This window comes from Marmota monax, unplaced genomic scaffold (assembly GCF_021218885.2).
Source record: "Marmota monax isolate L192 unplaced genomic scaffold, Marmota_monax_Labrador192_F-V1.1 WCK01_AAM20220418_F8-fsc00028, whole genome shotgun sequence".
NCBI lineage: Eukaryota > Metazoa > Chordata > Mammalia > Rodentia > Sciuridae > Marmota > Marmota monax.
In genome coordinates, this window is record NW_026694779.1 from 3,674,753 (window position 1) to 3,692,390 (window position 17,638).

Below are 17,638 nucleotides of genomic sequence, written 5' to 3' on the forward strand. Positions count from 1 at the left end.
GAAAAGGAAAGAAAATTCTTTTTTCTTTTCTCTCTCTCTCTCTTTTTTTTGGGCTGGAAATGGAATGCAGGGCTGAGCTACATCCCCTTTATTTTTATTATTTTTTTTTATTTTTCAGTACTGAGGATTGAATCCAGTGGTGCTTCACCACTAAGCTTCATCCCAGACACCCCCTCTTTTTTTTTTTTTAATTTTAAGACAGGTTCTTGCTAAACTACTGAGGTTCACCTCAAACCTGAAATTCTCCTGCCTCAGCCTCCCAAGTGACGGATTACAGGCATGTGCCCCTGCGCCTGGCAGCACTATTGACAGAAGTTTTATGGTTGGATTTTCACAGAGGGCCTTTGCTCTGTAGAGAGAAATTAGGGTCCCATCTCAGCAAGAACTTGCAGTAGATTTTCCTGTGTGTTTTTTTCCAGGATTACCTACCTTGGCTTAGTAGGCTGGAAAAAGCAATGATTCATGGCATAGTAAGGAGTAAAAGTTTGTTGTTTTTTTTTTGGGGGGGGTGGTATCAGGGATTGAATTCAAGGACACTCAACCACTGAGCCACATCCCCAGTCCTATTATGTATTTTATTTATAGACAGGGTCTCACTGAGCTTCGCTAAGATGCTGATGCTGGCTTTGAACTCATGATCATCCTGACTCAGCCTCCCAAGAGTAAGGAATAAAAGTAAGGAGTAACTTGGTATGTTCAGAACAGTGTACAAACCAGGAGCATACATACTACAAGGCTCAGAGATGCTCTTTGAGGATGACCACTTCCCTACTCCCTCCTCCCAGCACCTTCTATCTCCTGCTTGAAGCTGTGAGTTCCACGTATCTATTTTACCCATTACTTTCTTCCCAGTGCATAGTGCTTGTGTCTGGCACATCAAAAGGAACACACATATTTATTGGATGGATGAATAAATTAATTAATTAGGTTGATCAGTCTGACAAGCTAGATCTTCTGTCTGGATTATTCAATTCCTCACCAGTAAGATAGCAGAAGGTTTGGAACAAGACTGTTTCCCTAACTCTTCCTGCTCATGATTCTGGGATAGCAAGGCTCACAGGAGTCAGCAAGGTTGCACTCTCTAAAGAACCAACAGAAGGGGAAACCAAATTTATTGAGGACCTGTATTCAGGCCCTATGTAAGATGAATTCAGATGAGTCTGAGGTCCCAAATTATGGGATTTCACAGAGTTATAATTTTTTTTGAAACTTGGAATTGAAATAAAGCTGCTTATTTCTTATTTTGCCAAACAAGGATGTTAAATGAAAAACAAACTCTGATTAACTATCACTACCATTGATTTTTTTTTCTCTCATTCTTTCATTTTTTCCTCCCTCCTTTTCTTCCTTCCTTTCATCCTTTTCTGTTACTGGGGATTGAATCCAGGGACACTCTACCTTTTAGCTCCATCCCAGTCCTTTTTATTTTTTGAGACAGGGTCTGGCTAAGTTGCTAAGGCTGGCCTAGAACTTGTGATCCTCCTGCATCAGCCTCCCAAGTCACTGGGATCCCAAGTATGTGCCAACAAGTCTGGCTATCACCATCTCTTCTTAAAAGAAATGAATTTTTACACTAAGAAAGAAATACATAGTCAGTTCCCCTCCCACCTGGAAAAATGACATTTGGTCATTTAATATATATATATATTTTTTGAGATGGATGTAAATTTCAACAGACAGAACAACCCTTGTGTGGGGTCCAGTGTTTGGGACTCACTAACATGAATTAATTCACACACACACACACACACACACACACACACACACACACCTTGAAAAGGGTGTTTAATTCGTTCACTTTACTTATGGGGAACAGAAGTTCAGAGTGCAAAGACTCAGAGACAACAAGCGTTAGCTACTTATGATCTGGGTTGTCTGGGTTGGAACCCAGATCATCTTGACAGATCCTAAGCTAAAGGCTGTGTTGGAACAGGAAAGGAAATGATTCAAACGGGCTTCAAACTGGCTCCTCCTCATGCTCCTGGGGAGTTTTCAGGCCTTGACTTTGATATTTTGTTCTTTGACAGATCTTTGTGGTGTGTCCACTTCTTGCCTGGCACTTGGCTAGGCGCTGGGGACAGCAAGAGAGGGTAACCAACAATTTTCCAGTCCCTTTCTTTCCTGTCCGTTGGTATTGGCCCTGGGTCCCTTTCCCTAGGCCCAGCTCCTTGCTCGGGCGGGCAAGGAATCCCCACCACAGGCGTGGGTTGTTAACAGTTTAGGGGGTTCCCTTTCCCAGGGGTGTTGGCAGTTTTCTAGGAGACTCTGGGTACCTTCAACGCCTCCAAGACCCAAAGGACTGGAACATACTGGTATGACTTCAGGCACTGCAATAGGTTGTAGAGGAAGTAATTTGGAAGCAAGAGATTCAGTTTAAACCCCATCAAAAAATATCCCGTTCGGCCCCTCCCCCGCTGCTCTGGGCTTTGTGGGGACACACAGCCCTACAACTCCAGACTGGAAGAAGAGAGTCCCTGGAATCAGGAGCCCTACCTCGGAGGGGGCTTGCTACTTTGGCCGAGAGACCCCAGGGACCGTGCCCGCGCCTCCCTCTGGCTGCCAGAACCAAGAGGGCCCATCCCCCGTTCCGCCCTGCTCGATTCCGCATGTCCGTGCGGGAGCGCGCATCCACCGCGCTGAGCCGGAGCACGAGAGCGCGCGCCTCGGCGCGGGAGCGCGCCCCGGGGAAAACCTGAGCAAGATGGAGGCCGCGCAGAGGCCGCCGCCTGGGCCCAGGCAGCCGCTGCTTGGAGTGCCGAGCCCCGGTGCCTAGGCCGTGCCAGTCCCGGACCTGCTACCCCGGACCGGGCCCAGGTTGGTCTCCCCGCATCCATTCCCTGCGGCCGCAGCCTCCGCGCGCGCCCGGCCTGGGCGCGGGGCAGCCACCCCCCCACACCGCCGGCCCTGCCCGGGCCCTGCTGCTCCCCAGCGTCCTGGGGACAGCCCCTGCCTACCACCTGCCCTTAGCACCCCAGGCAGCCTGCTGGCCCTGGTCCCTGGTCCCTGTGGCCTGGAAAGCCCCTCTCTCCAGTCCTGGCCCGCCAATCCTAGGCTCCCCCAGCCAACGTCCAGCCCTGGCTTCTGAGGAGCGTCCCCCCCCCCCCGCCCCGTGCCCAGATCCTGCGGTCTCAGCACCGACACCACTCTAGCCTCATCCTAATGCCACCTTCGGCCACCTCTCCCTCTTAGACCTCTCACCAGCCCCCATTTCCTGCCCCGGCACCAGTATCAGCTTCCTAATCGCCCTCTGCTAGCCCCGTACATCCTCCCCCCCCCCCATAAAAGCCCCTAGTCCTTCCATAGCCCCTTTCCAGCACCCAATACCGACCTTCTACCTCTAATAGCAGCCCCCATATTCCCCCCGAGCTCTCTATATACGACCCCCGCCGTTAATCCTCTAATTATGGTCTCCAGCTTCCTTTCCATGTCCCCACGGTTCTCCTTATCCCCAATGCCAGTCCCCAAACCCCCTCCCAACTCTTCCATGACCACTTTCTGGCCTCCCCGTTTTCCAACTCCCATACTCTCGTCCCAGCCCCCCCAACTTTCACATGACCGCTTCCTAAGCCCCCGAATAGGAGGAGATCCTTGCCAGTCCCCCCAGACGCCGCCCCAACACTCTCATGACCCCCTCCTAGCTCCCCCATACCAGCCCCCGTGTCCCCCAGCTCCGCCCCAGGCCCCGCCCTCGCGAGTTCCTTGACTTAGGGCGGCTTCTCGCGTGCGTCCCCAGCTCCCGCCGGCAGCCCAGCGGTCTGTCCCGGGCCGGCGGCCCCCGCCTGCCGCCGCCGCCGGCCCCGCCCCCGGGCACCATGCTGCCCTCGCAGGAGGCCTCCAAGCTCTACCACGAGCACTACATGCGGAACTCGCGGGCCATCGGCGTGCTGTGGGCCATCTTCACCATCTGCTTCGCCATCATCAACGTGGTGGTCTTCATCCAGCCCTACTGGGTGGGCGACAGCGTGAGCACCCCCAAGCCTGGCTACTTCGGCCTCTTCCACTACTGCGTGGGCAGCGGGCTGGCGGGCCGCGAGCTCACCTGCCGGGGCTCCTTCACCGACTTCAGCACCATCCCGTCCGGCGCCTTCAAGGCGGCCGCCTTCTTCGTGCTGCTCTCCATGGTGCTGATCCTGGGCTGCATCACCTGCTTTGCGCTTTTCTTCTTCTGCAACACCGCCACGGTCTACAAGATCTGCGCCTGGATGCAGCTCTTGGCAGGTAGGGGAGGAGGCGGGGTCGGAACCCCCAGAACAGGCGCCAAGGTTGGGGTCTCCTTTCTGGAGGAGTCAGAGAGAGATTCTGTTCCTCTGTGCTAAGATACATCCTTGGCCCACCCTCAGCAGCTTCTAGGGAAGGAGATTTAATGAGAGAGACACCTTAAGGCAGCGGGGAGAGTGTTAGAATTGGGTATTTGGGTCCTCATGCGTGGATATATATGCACATTGCATTTATTGATGGATTAGCATTATGTTATCGTCTCTGAGTCTCTGTTGGCCGAATTTGTGGAAATATTTTTCTGAATCAGGGCTTTCTCTAGGTGTATTCTATTTACATTATGTTGAAAAAAGCATGAGACACAGAATCAAGAGCTCTAACTTGGACCTTTAACTCGCTGACAATAACTTGGGTGTTTCACTTTGCTTCTCTGAGGCTTGGTTTCTTCATCTGTAAACAGTGGAGAGGGTTCCAGAGGACAAATCAAAGAGTATCTGGTAAACTTAAAAAAGTTCTGTAACAAAAAAAAAAAAAAAGTTCTGTAACAAGGGGTGGGGGAGGCTGGCTGTGATTTCTGTCCAGTCCTAGAGATGTGGGTTGTTGACAGCGTCTAACAACAGGGATCTCCAGAGGGACGGTTCTATTCTTTAAAACCCCCACTCCCCTGGCAGGAAGTGTTCTGGTGCCATTCCAGAAGGAAATGAGTCCCTGTGACCTTCTGATGTGTTTGGCTGAGATAGTCATCCTGCCCCAAGTATCGGCAAACGGCCTTTTGGGAATGAGAAATGCTGAGACAGTTTTCCAGGATCCATTAGAGTCCCCTGTCCCCACCCATCTTTCGATTGAAGACAGATTTTGAAGATTCAGCAACTTGGGCATTTGCCTAATTGCAGATAGGGAAGAGAGTTGGGCAGGGGAAAGTGGGGCCAGGAAGGGCAAAATGGGGAAGGATGACTGGTGAGGTTAGGATAAAGTTGGAGCCCTCCAGGGATGAGAAAGAGAAGAGAAAATGTGATAATCATGAATCAGAGAGAGTCTTTACAATAACACCTCAAAACATTCAACAAGTGTACAACCCTGCAAAAGAGATTGCTTGCTGGTGATGTTCAAAGCATTTGTAGGAAGTTGGCTGTGTAGCACAGGGTGTATTCTCTTGAACATCTCCATTGAGGGGGAACCCCCATCTTTTAAAGGAGGAATGTGATATTTGGAAATGGCTGGAAGTCACTCAGGGTCAGGTGTTTGGAATATGATGGGTGATCAAACTAAGCATTGTCACTTGGGATGAAAGCCAAGATATGAGGACAAGGTCATGAGGCTGGTTCCCTTATTCAAGAGGACTTAACAAATGTTGGGAGGAATTACTGACCCACTGGAAGAACTGCACAATCTCCTGAGAGGACTGATTTGAAGAAGGTAGTGTATATTCAGATGTAGATTTTTGTGTGTGTGTGTTTGTGTGTGTGTGTAGTACTGGGGATTGAACAAGGGTCTCTCTCATTCAAGGCAAGCACTCTACTACTGAATGACATCCTAGTCCTTTTTATTTTATTTTGAGACAGAGTCCCACTAAGTTGCTGAGGCTGGCCTCAAACTTGCAAACCTCATGCTTCAACCTCCTGCGTTACTGGGATTACGGGCATGGGCCACTGCATCCCAGCCCAGATGTGGACATTCTGATGACTTGCTTCATATCCATCTCACCCCACTCAACTTCAATGTGGATTCTCCTCCTGGTATTGGGGATTTGACCAGGGTCACTGTATCATTGAATCACAGCCCCAGTCCTTTATTTTTTTATTTTTTTACTTTTTATTTTGAGGCAGGGTCTTGCTAAATTGCCAGGCTGGCCTTGCACTTGTGATCCCCTTGCCTCAGCCTCTCAGGTAGTTGGAATTACAGGTGTGCACCACTGTGCTTGGCTCTTTTCAAATCTTTGAAGAGAAGAGAATTGTAGGATGTGGGGAGTATCTTTCCAAATTTCTCACTGGTACCCAGAGACAGATGATATTTTATGTTTCCATTCTATAATTCTTCCAAAGGCAAGCTGGGAAGAATATACAGTCAGCTGGACACCCTGCCCCCCCATTCATCAGCCTAAATCTGAAGTCTGCAGATGGGTTGCTGACTGTTTGGCCTTCAAATTCTCTGTAATCTGTGTAGGTTTAATCTTGGGGATTTGATGAACTATCCAACAACCCCCACATAATCATTGAATTTCAGGGATCTTAGCGATCATCTCTTTCATATTCTACTCTTCCCTCCCTGCTTGAGAGAGAGGAGACTGAGTATGGAGAAATGAAGGTCTACAAGGCCAGCAAAGGAGTAAATGGGGTGTAAGGCTCTGGGGTTCTTCACTGTTTCCCTTGTGTTACTATCCCATTCCTGAGGGTTGAGAAGCTGAGTTGAACGGTTTATTCCATTTTGCTCAGAGAACTTCTGAATTCCCTTGGTAAGTGACTGATTCACTTTGCTTAATCAAGTGACACCAGTGCAGAGGTCAGAGCACTATGCTGAGAGTTATGGGAATAGAGCTCTTGGCTGACTCTGCCAGTGTCTCAACAGTGCTAAATCTTTTTGGTTTAAATCTCAGTTTTCTCATCTGTACAAGGGGGATGTGGATGCAGTTAGAATAGTTGATTTAAAGTATCTTTTTCAGCTCCTTTCACCAAGATCGTTCCATTTAGATCTACACCCCCAGCCCTTTTATAAAAAATTTTGAGACAGCGTCTAAGTTGCTCAGGCTGGCCTCAAACTTGAGATCCTCCTGCTTAAGCAGGAGAAATCCTGGTGAAGTAAGAAAGTGAAAGATCTGTTATCCCCAGAGGAACTGCAGAGAAGCAAGGGGCTTTGTTTGTGTCATATAAGAGTCAGAATGTGGGCTGGGGTTGTGGCTCAGTGGCAGAGGGCTTGCCTTACACATAGGAGGCACTGAGTTCGATCCTTAACACCACATAAAACAATAAACAAATAAAATAAAGACACGCTGTCCATCTACAACTACAAAAAATTAAAAAGAAAAGAAAAGCAAGTGAAAAATCTGTTATCCCCAGAGGGACTGCAGAGAAGCAAGGGGCTTTGTTTGTGTCATATAAGAGTCAGAATGCCTGTTATGTGATTCTTGCTCCTGTGAACTTTTTTTTTTTTTTCCTCCAGTACTGGGGATTGAACTCAGGGTTGCTCTACTGCTGAGCTACATCTCCAGCCCTTTTACTTTTTTTTTTTTTTTAATTTAGAGACAGGTTCTTGTTAAGTTGTACAGGCTGGCCTCCTGCCTCAGCCTCCTGAATTACTGGGAGTATAGGCATGCACCCCATGCCCAGCTTCCTGTGAACTCTTATTTCATGTTTAAGAATCTTCTAAATGCAGAGCATTTACCCCCTGGGAAAATACAAAGAGATATTTCTTTGTTTATCCATCACCTCTTCTGTGATCATCCGGGTACCAGATGCTGCAATACTGAGATCCATTAGGCACTCTCCCTGACCTCTAGGATCTTAAGTCTATGAAATGCAATCCCTACTCTCAGAAAGTTTATGGTCTAGTTGGTTCATTGCATTGGCCAGTAATCTTGCAGTGACAACTGACAAACTCAACTCAAACTGTCTTAATTAATTAAAATGAAGAGGGTAGAATTTATTGGCATACATATTTTGGGAGTCAAAAGTATCTGGCTGTTGAATGTGGTGGTGCACACCTGTAATTTCAGCTTCTCAGAGGGCTGAGGCAAGAGGATCACAAGGTTCAAGGTCAGCCTGGACAACTCTGTGAGAACCTTTCTCAAAATAATAAGGGCTTAGGCTGTGGTTGTGGCTCAGTGGTAGAGCACTTGCCTGGCATGTGTGAGGCACTGGGTTCAATCCTCAGCACCACATAAAAAAAATAAATACAATAAAGATATTGTCCAAAAAAAAAAAAAGAATGTGCTTTTTTTAAAAAAAAAAAGATATTGTGTCCATTAAAACAACAACAACAACAACAACAACAACTGGAAATGTAGTTCAGGGATAAAGTACTTGCTTAGCATGTATGAAGAGGCTTTGGGTTCAATCCTCAGTACCCCCCCACCACCACAAACACACATGCACACACACATACAGTATCTGGCTTTCCAGGAATGGTGGCGTACTCCTGTAATCCCAGGACTCAAGAGCTAAGGCAGGAGGATTGCAAGTTCAAGGTCAGCCTCAATAACTTATTGAGATCATGTCTCCAAATAAAAATAAAAAAAGGACTTGGGAGGTACTCAGTGATAAAGTGCCCCAGTACTAAAACAAACAAAGCAAACAAACAAAAACAAAAACAAAAAACCACCCACCAAAACCCGAAATGAAACAAGCAAACAAAAAACCAAAGTATCTGGCTTCAGGCATGGATGGATCCAGATGCTCAAATAATGCCATACAGTATCTGTCTCACTTCATTTCATGGTTTCTCTATTTTGGCTCAGTTTAAGTTCACTTCCTTCTCAAAGGTGGCAAATACTGGAAGCTCTGAATTTGCATTGCTAACCCCAACCCTGTGGAAAAAGAATGATTCTAGCAAAAGTTCCAGGGTGATTCTTATTAGCCTAGCTTTTGCCAAGTGTCCACCTCTTTGTCATGGTGACTTTTTCTAAGGCCTGAGCATGTGCCTATCCCTGGAACAACAGATGGACTACTGGTGGAGAAAAGTCAGTTCCCACAAAGGTAAATCAAAGGTGACAGCTGTGGGAGAGGAACCATGGGTAAGACAACTGCAGATAGAAGCTCCTGCTCTGGGCAGTCTGAGCCCTAACACGTGTCAGGCTGCGCTCTGGAAACCCAGAGCAACAGAGGGAAATGAGACCGGAGCTGGGGAAGCCATTGACAGGCATGTGGTATTGGGCAGCATTCAGAACAGAGAAGAAGATCATGGTGGAAATGCAGAGAAAGGAAGCCACATTTGTCTTGAGGGGGGCATCCATGTAGGGGAGCAGCAAGAGAGGCCAGGAAGGAGTATGAGGGTCACTGTGTGTTGGGTTAGGGAGTTTGCATTTTAATTATCAGGCAGTTACGTGCTACTGTGACCACTACTCTAGCTCATGAAAAATGGTTAATGAATTCTGAGCCTTTACTCTATGTGAGAATGATGTGCTAAACATTTCACATGGATATGATTTAACCCTCACAACACTCCTATGGATCAGGTAGTGTGATTCATATTTTATAGATGAGAAAACTGAGTTTCAAAGAGGAGAATGTCACTTGTCCAAGGTCGTACAGGTGGTAAATGGTGGACCCAGGATTGTGACTCAGTCTAAATGTGTGGACTGCAGTGCCTGACCTTTTGGTTAACAGAGTAAGAGTGGTACAGACATCGGCAGGAAGTTCTGCCAGAATACTTAGTAGAGGCTAGAAAAGCCTGGTAGCTCTTCATGTACTTCAGACTCAGTTTCTCAGGGCTTCTCAGGATATCTCTGCCATTTGTTTACCTGGTTGTTGCCATTTACTGAGAACATACAAGGTGCCAACTTCTGTGTTTGACATTTCCAAATTCAGTGTGTTAATTTTCATCTGTTAAAATGGCTTATTCTGAGCTGGATGTGGTGGCACAGGCCTGTAATCCCAGCGATTTGGGAAGCTGAGGCAGGAGGATCATAAATTCGAGGCCAGCCTCACCAACTTAGTGAGATCCTGTCTTTAGACAAAATAAAACCAACAAACAAAAAAACCAACTTGCTCCAAGGTCACACATCAAGTAGAAGATGGTGCTGAAACAGTGTAAGTCTAAATGGATCAAGACCCCTTTCTGACCACTGAACTGGAAAACTGGGAATACAGAGATTACAAAGTAGAGCTCTGTGTACTAAACATTGCAGGTGGGCTGGGTGAGGTTGGCAAAGATGAGGTTCCAGCTGAAGTATGGTCATGGCTGGAGGGGGCAATGTCAGGTAGTTGTCTAAAAAGAACAGTGGACATAGAACCTGCACCCTGCCATTTACCAGCTATGTGGCTTTGGATCAGCCAGTTTGCCTCTCTGAATCTCAGTTTCTAAGTCTGTATAATAGAGATTTTGTTTTGTTTTGTTTTGTTTTAGAGATATTTATTACACCTTCAAAGTGTAATGGAAAGAAATAGCTGAAATGATGGGTGTAAAATGCTAAGTATGATTTCTGCTCTATAGTAAGCACTCAATAAATGGCCCCTGTTATTCTTATGAAGAACAGTTTGGGAGGAGTCCCTGATGCTCTGAGTTTGCCCTTGCAGGGATGATCAAAGGGCCTGAGAAGTTGCAAACTAAATTGTTAGTCCTACCAATCAGCTTGCTCAACTCTCATTTTACAGATGAAAGACCTGAGTCCCATAGAGAAGAGACAAGTTCATGGTTGTGGAGTGAGACTTGAAACTAGGCCCCTCCCCTATCCATCCAAAGGGTGGTGATTCTGAACATGATTTATTTGATGTTGAGTGCTTACCATAGGCCAGATGCTGCCCTGGTGTTGGGATCGCAGCACAGAATGGAATGTGTGAGGTGAGGCGTTGGAGATGTGGCTCTTAGCTCAGTGGCAGAGTGCATGCCTGGCACACACTGGGCCCTGGGTTCAATTCCCAGCAGCTGCCAACCCATCAATCAATTGATAAAAGAATGCATGAGATGGAATGGAAGCTTGGGGAGACTGGATGTGGGAGGCGAGAGCAGGGGCTGGCTGGTGTGATCCAGAGGTGAGTCTCTTTCAGTTTTCCAGTTGTGTGCCCTCAATCCCCAGGGGTCTCTGGGCTATGATGAGCAATTACAGGAGTGCTCATTACTATAACTACAGTAGACATCCACATACCTCTCCAGGTCCCCGGGTATTGTTTCAGGTTAGGTTTGGAATTTTATTCACTCAGTAAAGCTTTGTAGTATGTGCATGACCCTGCTGAGCAGATTGAGGGATTTCTTTTCTCCCATCCTCCTTTTCTTCCTCTTTTCCTCTCTCATTCCTTTCTTCCTCCCTCAACTCTCCCTGCCATCTTCATTTCTGCCTCTCTCCCTCTCTCCTTTCTCCATTCCTTTCTTTCTCACATCAACCACTTACCAAAGGCCTCTCAGGCGTGCTAGGTTCTGGGAATCCTGCGTAAGAGTCTTCCTCCCAGGTACCTCATCATCTAATGGAAGAGATAAGAAAGAAAACAGGTCATTGCTGTGTGGTGCAACACAAAGAATGATTGACTCTTAACAGGGTATTCTGGGGACACGAAGGGGACTTCTAACATAGTTAAGGACAGCCAGGGAAATCTTCCAAAAAGGGCAACAACATTTGAGACGGACACCCCCTCCATTTTTTTTTTTCTCCCTTGGTGCTGGGACTGGAAGCCAGGAACTCAACATGCCAGGCAAGCACTCTACCACTGAGCTACCCCCACCCCCAATGTGAGCTGTATCTTAAAGGATGAGTGGAAAGAGAAAGGCAAACCTTTCTCGGTATGATCAAGGACATGGAGGTGGGGATAGCCTGGTGTGTTTTGGGAACTACACGCAATTAGTGAAAGGAAAGGTAGAAGTTGCGACCAGGGAGGTGGGCAGGAGCTGAATCACAGAGACCCTCTAAGTCATGGAAAGGAGTTTAGAGTTTGGACATAAGCAGCAGATAGTTGAAGATTTTTTTTTTAATTGTTAATTTTTTTCCAAACTCTCATTGACTTTTTGCAAAAGTTACAATACTTGGTAAACAAAGTAAAAAGGATACACATTTCTACATGGCTCCTTCCCACCCTCATCTCCCATTGTTTCTTCCAGAGACAACCTTATCTATTTCCAGGAAATTCCATAAATATACAAGCAAATGCAAATTCTTGTTTCATATATACCCAGTACGTCAGCATTTCATATAGTAACATGGTATATAAGTTTGTCTATAGCTGCATAACAAATCACCCCAAAACTTAATGGCTGGAAGTCACAGGAATTTGTTCTCTTTGTTTCCATGCGTCACAGGAGTTTGGAGGAGCTGAGATGGGGGCGGGTAGTTCTGACTCAGGGTCTCTCATCTGAAGGGTGACTGGAGCTTGTTCGTGTGTATGCTGGCAGGAGACCTAGAAGCAAGATAAAGGAAGAAGCCACACTGCCTGCCCCTCCACCCCATTTTTAGTGACAACTTCGATTTTGAGATATATTGCATAGATCATACCATTTATGCATACAAAGCAAAGACGTCAGTGGTTTTTAGTATATTCACAGAATATACAATGTTACTGCAATCGATTTCAGGATATTTTTGTTATCTCAGGAAGAAGCCCTCTTAATTCCTGGCTTTTCATTCTCCCCAGTCCTTGACAACTACTAATTTACTTCCTCTGTAGACTGCCTGTTCTGGACACTTCATGTTCTTTTCCTTGGTACTGGGATTGAACCCGGGGATGCTTTACCACTGAGCCACAGCCCCAGTCCTTTTTTTTTTTTTTTTTTTGAGACTAGTCTCACTAAGTTGCTTAGGACTCCACTAAATTGCTGAGGCTTGCTTTGAACTTAAAATTCTTCTGTCTCAGCCTCTGGAGTTGCTGGAAGTACAGGTGAGTGCCACCAAGCCTAGCAGGACATTTCATGTTATGAAGTTTTTTGTGCCTGGCTTCTCTCACTTCATATAACGTGTTCAAGGCTCATTCATGCTGTAGCATGTATGAATACTTCGTTCCTCTTTGTGCCAAATAATATACCATTGTATGGGTATATCACATTTTACTTATCCATTCGTCCACTGATAGACATTGGGGTTGTTTCTACCTTTTGACTATTGTAAATGATGCAGTGAACGTTTGTGTACAGGGTTCTGTGTGGTCACACACCTTCATTTCTCTTGGGTACGTACCTTCAGGTAGAATCGCTGAGTCAATGGCAACTGCATTTTCTTTTTCAAGAATTTAGCCTTTATTTATTTATTTATGTGGTGCTGAGGACTGAACCCAGAACCTCACCCAGGCGAGGCAAATGCTCTACACTTGAGCCACAACGTCAGTCCCTGGAAACTGAATATTTAACATCTAGATTAAGGGACATCTAGATTGCTTTCCAAAGTAGTGGTGCCACTTGACAGTCCTAACATTCATATATGAAGTATTCTCATCAGCATCGTTAGAATTTGTGGTTACAGCCATCCTACTGGGTGTGAGGTGATGTCTCCCTGTTTTTTAAAAATTAATTAATTTATTATAATTAGGTATATGTGGCAGCAGAATGCATTTTGATTCATTGTACACAACTACAGCACAACTTTTCATTTCTCTGGTTGTATACAATGTAGTGTCGCACCATATGTACAGTCACACATGTACCTAGGGTAATGATGTCCATCTCATTCCACCACCTTTCCTGCACTCATACTTCCTCCTCTCCCCTTTGCCCAAAGTTCCTCCATTTTTCCCATGTCCCTCCATCATGGATCAACATCCACTTATAAGAGAGAACATTCGGCCTTTTGTTTTTTTGGGATTGGCTTACTTCACTTAGCATGATATTCTCCAACTGTATCCATTTAACTACAAATGCCATAATAGTATTCTCTTTTAATGTTGAGTAATAGTCCATTGTGTATATACAGTTTCTTTTATCCATTTATCTATTGAAGGGCATCCAGGTTGGTTCCACAGTTTAGCTGTTGTGAATTAGGCTGCTATAAACATTTATGTGGCTGTGTTACTATAGTGTGCTGATTTTAAGTCCTCCGGGCTAAGGATCTGAACAGATACTTTTCAGAAGAAGATATACAATTGATCAACAAATATATGAAAAAATGTTCAGCATCTCTAGTAATTAGAGAAATGCAAATCAAAACTATTCTAAGATTTCATCTCTCACAAGTCAGAATACAAACAACAATAAGCATTGGCGAGGGGGTGGGGGATGTGGCTCAAGCAGTAGCATGCTCGACTGGCATGCGTGCGGCCTGGGTTCGATCCTCAGCACCACATACAAACAAAGATGTTGTGTCCGCTGAAAAACTAAAAAATAATTTTAAAAAATTCTCTCTCTCTCTCTCTCCCTCTTAAAAAAAAAAAAAAACATTGGCGAGGATGTGGGGGGAAAGACATGCTCATGCATTGCTGGTGGGACTGCAAATTGGTGCAACCAATATGGAAAGCAGTATAGAAGTTCCTTAGAAAACTTGAAACTGAACCACCATTTGACCCAGCTAGCCCTGTGTTTTTTCTTTTTAAAAATTATTAATTTATTAATTAATTTATTTATTTGTGGTGCTGAGGACTGAACCCAGGGCCTTGTGCATGTGAATAAGCACTCTACCAACTGAGCTATATCCCCAGCCCCTATTTTTTTTAATATTTATCTATTAGTTGTAATTGGACACAATACCTTTATTTTACTTATTTATTTTTATGTGGTGCTGAGGATTGAACCCAGGGCCTCTCATGTGCAAAGCAAGCACTCTACTGCTTAGCCACAACTCTACCCCAAATTCCTGTTTGTTTTTTTTTTTTTTCAGAGACCTTCTTTCTTTCTTTTTTAAAAAATATTTATTTTTTATTTTTAGGTGGACACGATATCTTTATTTTACATTTATGTGGTGCTGAGGATGGAACCCAGTGCCTTGCGCATGCTGGCGAGTGCTCTACCTATGAGCCACAACCCCAGCCCCTCCCTGTGGTTTTGATATGCATTTCCTCAATCATTGGTTGCCCAAGCACCATTTATTGAAGTGTTTTCCTGTACTTATTGGGCATTTGTGTATCTTCTTTGCAGAAATGTCTATTTATATCCTTTATTCATTTTTTAATATAGGTTATTTGTCTTCTTATTATTGAGTTGTATGTTTTTTTTAAAAAATATATTCTGTATAGAAACATTTTTTTTTTTTTTAATTTTTAGATTTTGAAACAGGGTCTCACTAAGTTGCCCAGGCTGTCAGAGAACCTGCAATCCTCCTGCCTCAGCCTCGCCAATTGCTGGGATTACAGACCTTTGCCACCACACCCTTTGAAGCACAATAGTTCTAAATTTATGCAAAATCCAGTTTACCTATTTTTTTCTTTTTCACCTGTCCTTTGAAGCACAATAGTTTTAAAATTATGCAAAATCCAGTTTATCTATTTTTTTCTTTTGTTGTCTGTGCCTTTAGTGTCCTTTCTGAGAATCCACTGCCACATAGAGTAACAAAGATTTACTTCTCTGTTTTCTTCTAAGAGTTTTGTAGTTTGGATTTTTACATTTAGGTCTTTGACTCATTTTCAGTGTGTGTGCATTTGTCTGTCTGTGTGTGTATGTGCGTGTGCATGTGCGTGTGTGTATTGGGGACTGAACCCAGGCCTTTGTGCACGCCGAGTACACATTCTATCACTGAACCACACACCAATCCCTTGAGTTAATTATTTGTATGGTAAGAGATAGGAGTCTATCTATTTTCATTCTTTTGAACCTGGTTATCTAGTCCTCCAAGCACCATCTATTGAAAAGATTACTCTTGGGCTGGGGATGTGGCTCAAGCAGCGCTCTCCCCTGGCATGCGTGCGGCCCAGGTTCTATCCTCGGCACCACATACAAACAGAGATGTTGTGTCTGCCGAAGACTAAAAAATAAATATTGAAAGGTTCTCTCTCTCTCTCTCTCTCCAAAAAAAAAAAAAGAAAAGATTACTCTTTTTATTTTGGTTCCAGGGATTGAACCCAGGGGCACTTAACCAGCCTTTTTATATTTTAATTAGAGACAGGGTCTCCCTAAGTTGCTCAGGGCTAAATTGTTGAGACTGACCTTGAACTTGTGAGCCTCATGCTTCAGCCTCCTGAGCTGCTGGAATTATAGACTCGTGTCCTGGTGTCCAGCTGATTACTCTTTCTTTATTAAATAATCTTGTTACCCTTGTAAAAAAATTGATGGGCTGCTGGGCTCTGTGGCTTACACTCGTTAATTCATCTACACGGGAGGCTGAGGAAGAAGGATCGAAAGTTGGAGGTCAGCCTGGGCAACTTAGTGAGACCCTGTCTCAATATAAAAAATAAAAAGGACTGGTGATGTTGATTGGTGGTAGAGTGCATCTGGGTTCAATTCCCAGTACCTCCAAACAACAACAACAACACCAACAACAAAAAAAAAACATAACAGCAAACAAACAACAACAAAAAGTCCCTGTTCCTAGTTCTTCCATATTAGGGAACAGGTTTCCTACCCATGAACTTTTCAGGGGCACATTTAAACCACAGCAAATAAGTAGTTACCTCATGAGACTATTTAAAGATTAATAATGAGTATATGTACATACCCTGGCCCAGTGGGTGCACTCAATAAATGTTCACAATGTTATTAGCTGTTGTATGATTTGAATCAAATCAGTGGTAGAACAAGGAAAGAAAGGCTGGCAAGTGGGACCAGTTAGGGGATGAGCCTGGAAAAGTAATGAGGTCCCACTATGAAGCTCTTGGAAGCTGTGCCTTGATGTCAGGATTGTGCAGTGACTTTCAAAGGGTGCAAGTGTTGTCAGATCAGTCGGGGCAGGGGCAGGCAATGGCCAAAGGAGGCAGATTTAAAAGGGCTGCTGAACAGGCTTTATTGAGATATCACTCCCTGGCGGAACTCGATCAGACCCACAGAGGGGACAGGGGAAGGGTCTGAGGAGAAACCACGCGGAAGCTCGACTGGACTGGACTTTTATGGGGCTTACAGCAGGAAGGGAAGGGCTTGGGACAGGAAAAGGTGTTTCTAGGGTCCCTTGCCCCCTTGGAGTTGGTCAGGGTAGTTGGCTGAACTCCGGGATTGGCCGGGGGGGTCCTGTTGATTGACAGGCATTGGTCAGGAGATCTGGCTGATTGACAGGCGTTTCTGCCGGCATCTGATTGATGTTCTTTTCCAGTACCGGCTGCTTTGTTCTAAGTTGCCACTAAGTTGCCACCAAGTCGCTGCCACCGACCTAACAAGTGTGGCTAATGTGGATTTAGAAAGATGTCTCGAGCTTCAGGCCGTGGTGGCACACACCTGTCATCTCAGCAGCTTGGGAGGCTGAGACAAGAGGATCGAGAGTTCAAAGCCAGCCTCAGCAAAAGTGAAGTGCTAAGCAACTCAGTGAGACCCTGTCTCTAAGTAAAATACAAGATAGGGCTGGGGAGGTGGCTCAGTGGTTGAGTGCCCCTGAGTTCAATCCCTGGTACCCCCGCTGCTCCCCCAAAACAAAGATGTCTCAAGCAGCCTCTATGAAGAATGATGCACTAGATGGAGGCTTGACTGGAGGCAGGGAATCCAGGAAGAAGGCTGTGGCAGTGGTCTAGGTGAGCAGTGCTTGGGCTGGGGGTGAGCAAGCAGGAGAAAGATAGGAGACCTGTTTAGGAGCCTGATGGGTTGTGTTGGGGGTGAGGGCAAGGCAGGTGCTGTGTGTGACACCAAGTTTCCTGCATGGATGATTGGGTCTCTGAAGTGACATTCACAGAGGAAGTAGGAGGAGGACCACGATTGGGAAGTGTTGGGTTCGAGGCCCGAGTGGGAT

At 45.5% G+C, this 17,638-nt stretch overlaps 1 protein-coding gene across 2 annotated transcripts in view; it reads left to right on the plus strand.

Annotated features, from left to right (window-relative positions):
* Positions 1-3,735: 3,735 nt before the first annotated feature.
* Positions 3,736-17,638, plus strand: part of Lhfpl4 (LHFPL tetraspan subfamily member 4) — a 31,217-nt gene continuing 17,314 nt past the window's right edge. The window contains exon 1 of one of the 2 annotated variants that reach the window (XM_058572972.1): positions 3,736-4,218. In XM_058572972.1, the coding sequence (XP_058428955.1) occupies positions 3,813-4,218 (406 nt within the window). In that variant the 5' untranslated portion in view covers positions 3,736-3,812. The remainder of the gene's footprint in view (positions 4,219-17,638) is intronic. The other variant, XM_046425569.2, reaches the window with a different exon arrangement.